We start from the raw sequence: 1,549 nt of genomic DNA, 5'->3' as shown, positions 1-1,549 counted from the left end.
CGGTCTGCTGCTGCTGTTACTGCTGCCGTTGGGCTTGGCCGGCGTCGTAGCCGGGGTTGGGGGCGTGCTGCCCGTACTGGCCTGCCATGACGGACCCGGTAGCCCGTCGAAGGGTGCTGGAAGAAGAAGACTCTATGAAAAGCCGTGAGCCGACAAACCATAAACAGGGGAAGCGAGCTGGACACGATGTGCGCCGGCTTTCATCTGTAGCAGTGCGCAAGTGTCAGGAGGACCACTAGGAGAGCACTTGGCCCCTACCTACGCAGGCGGCAGCTGCATTATAACACCATCTACCTCCGCTGTACCTCCTAACAGCCATGTCTCGAAATCTTGGGACATCGAGGCGGGTGGAAGCTCTAGATGCCGGCGTGGAGGTTGTGGAATACGATATGTCGGCTGGCGGGGACTGACTGTTCAGGCATGACGTTGGTAATATTGATAGGCGGATAGCCAGCCGGAGAAGACGCCGTACGCTTCCGCTAGCGATCCAAGTCTTGATGCTCCTCGGCGTACAGCTGTTCCCGGATGTCCCTCGGCACGTCATCGTGGGTCTGTAGTGTGTGGCCTTGCTCTACTCGCTTGATCATGCTAATATGTAATGCTTCCTGCTCATAGGGTCGCGCCGGCAGTGGGCCACACCTTCAGCACCAGCCGAAGCGGCAGCCCCTGTTCCCTGTTCCCCGATGCCGTCAGACAGCTCCACATCCGCCCCTGGTCCGGCGGATCTGCTTTGTGCAGCAGCACCAGTCGATCGCGGTGCCCACCTCCACTCCTCCCCGCCAATGCTGCTGTACCATGCGCACTCCCTACAGCCCCGCCGATGCAGTACCCTCCTGTCAGGCCGCTGCTGCTGCTGGTGGGCGCCTGCCCCGCACGGCACTGATGTTGAATTAAAGTCGCAGGCCATGCATTATGGAGCAAACAGCCCTGGGCAAAGGTAACCTTGGTGGGTGTCTTTGGTCGCTGCCTGCCTAGCCCTAGCTTACCGGTGGCCCCGCCCGCCATTCGCTCGCGGCCCAGCTCAAAGGCGCCGGAAACAGCACAACGTCCACCGCCACTGAACGCCCTCGACTTGGGCGATTCGCAACAAGGAGCACAGGTAAGGCCACTGGCTAGTCAAGGAACGGGCCGGAGGGCAGCCCTGACGGCATTGAAGAGCTGACACAAAGGAAGCAGGCGCCAAGACAAGGGCTGAGCTAGATTAGTCGGTCTCGACAGGGCTGAGCTAGACTAGTCGGCCTCGACAGGGCCTCTGCGACCGAAAAGACTCTCCTACCTACCGTGACCCGGCCACGTCTCGCCCCCTCTACCTCTGGCGAGAACACCTTCGGCTGAGCCTTCGAGACCGACGCCACGAGCCACACATTATCGGCCGAGCCCACGGACCCCAATTACGTATCGAGCCGGCCGACATCTTCCTCGACAGCGGCGACAGTCTCAGAGTGCGGCTTGCGACAGGAGGATCCTCCAGCGCCGTTCAGATCCAACAAGGTCGCGAGAAAGAGTGAACGCACCGAGCTAACGCCAGCGTGTCCTCCGCCATTACCGA

General features: G+C 61.0%; 1 protein-coding gene across 1 annotated transcript in view; it reads right to left on the bottom strand.

Annotated features, from left to right (window-relative positions):
• The window catches only part of GGTG_13411 (hypothetical protein), a gene marked incomplete at its 5' end in the record, with an annotated part of 904 nt that extends 816 nt beyond the window's left edge, over positions 1 to 88 (bottom strand). Inside the window, one exon of the mRNA XM_009231317.1 lies at positions 21 to 88. Within this exon, the coding sequence (XP_009229581.1) occupies positions 21 to 88 (68 nt within the window). The remainder of the gene's footprint in view (positions 1 to 20) is intronic.
• Between the last annotated feature and the right edge of the window lie 1,461 nt (positions 89 to 1,549).

The sequence above is a fragment of the Gaeumannomyces tritici genome (genome assembly GCF_000145635.1).
Source record: "Gaeumannomyces tritici R3-111a-1 unplaced genomic scaffold supercont2.13, whole genome shotgun sequence".
Lineage (NCBI taxonomy): Eukaryota > Fungi > Ascomycota > Sordariomycetes > Magnaporthales > Magnaporthaceae > Gaeumannomyces > Gaeumannomyces tritici.
This window is presented reverse-complemented; position numbering and strand designations above follow the sequence as displayed.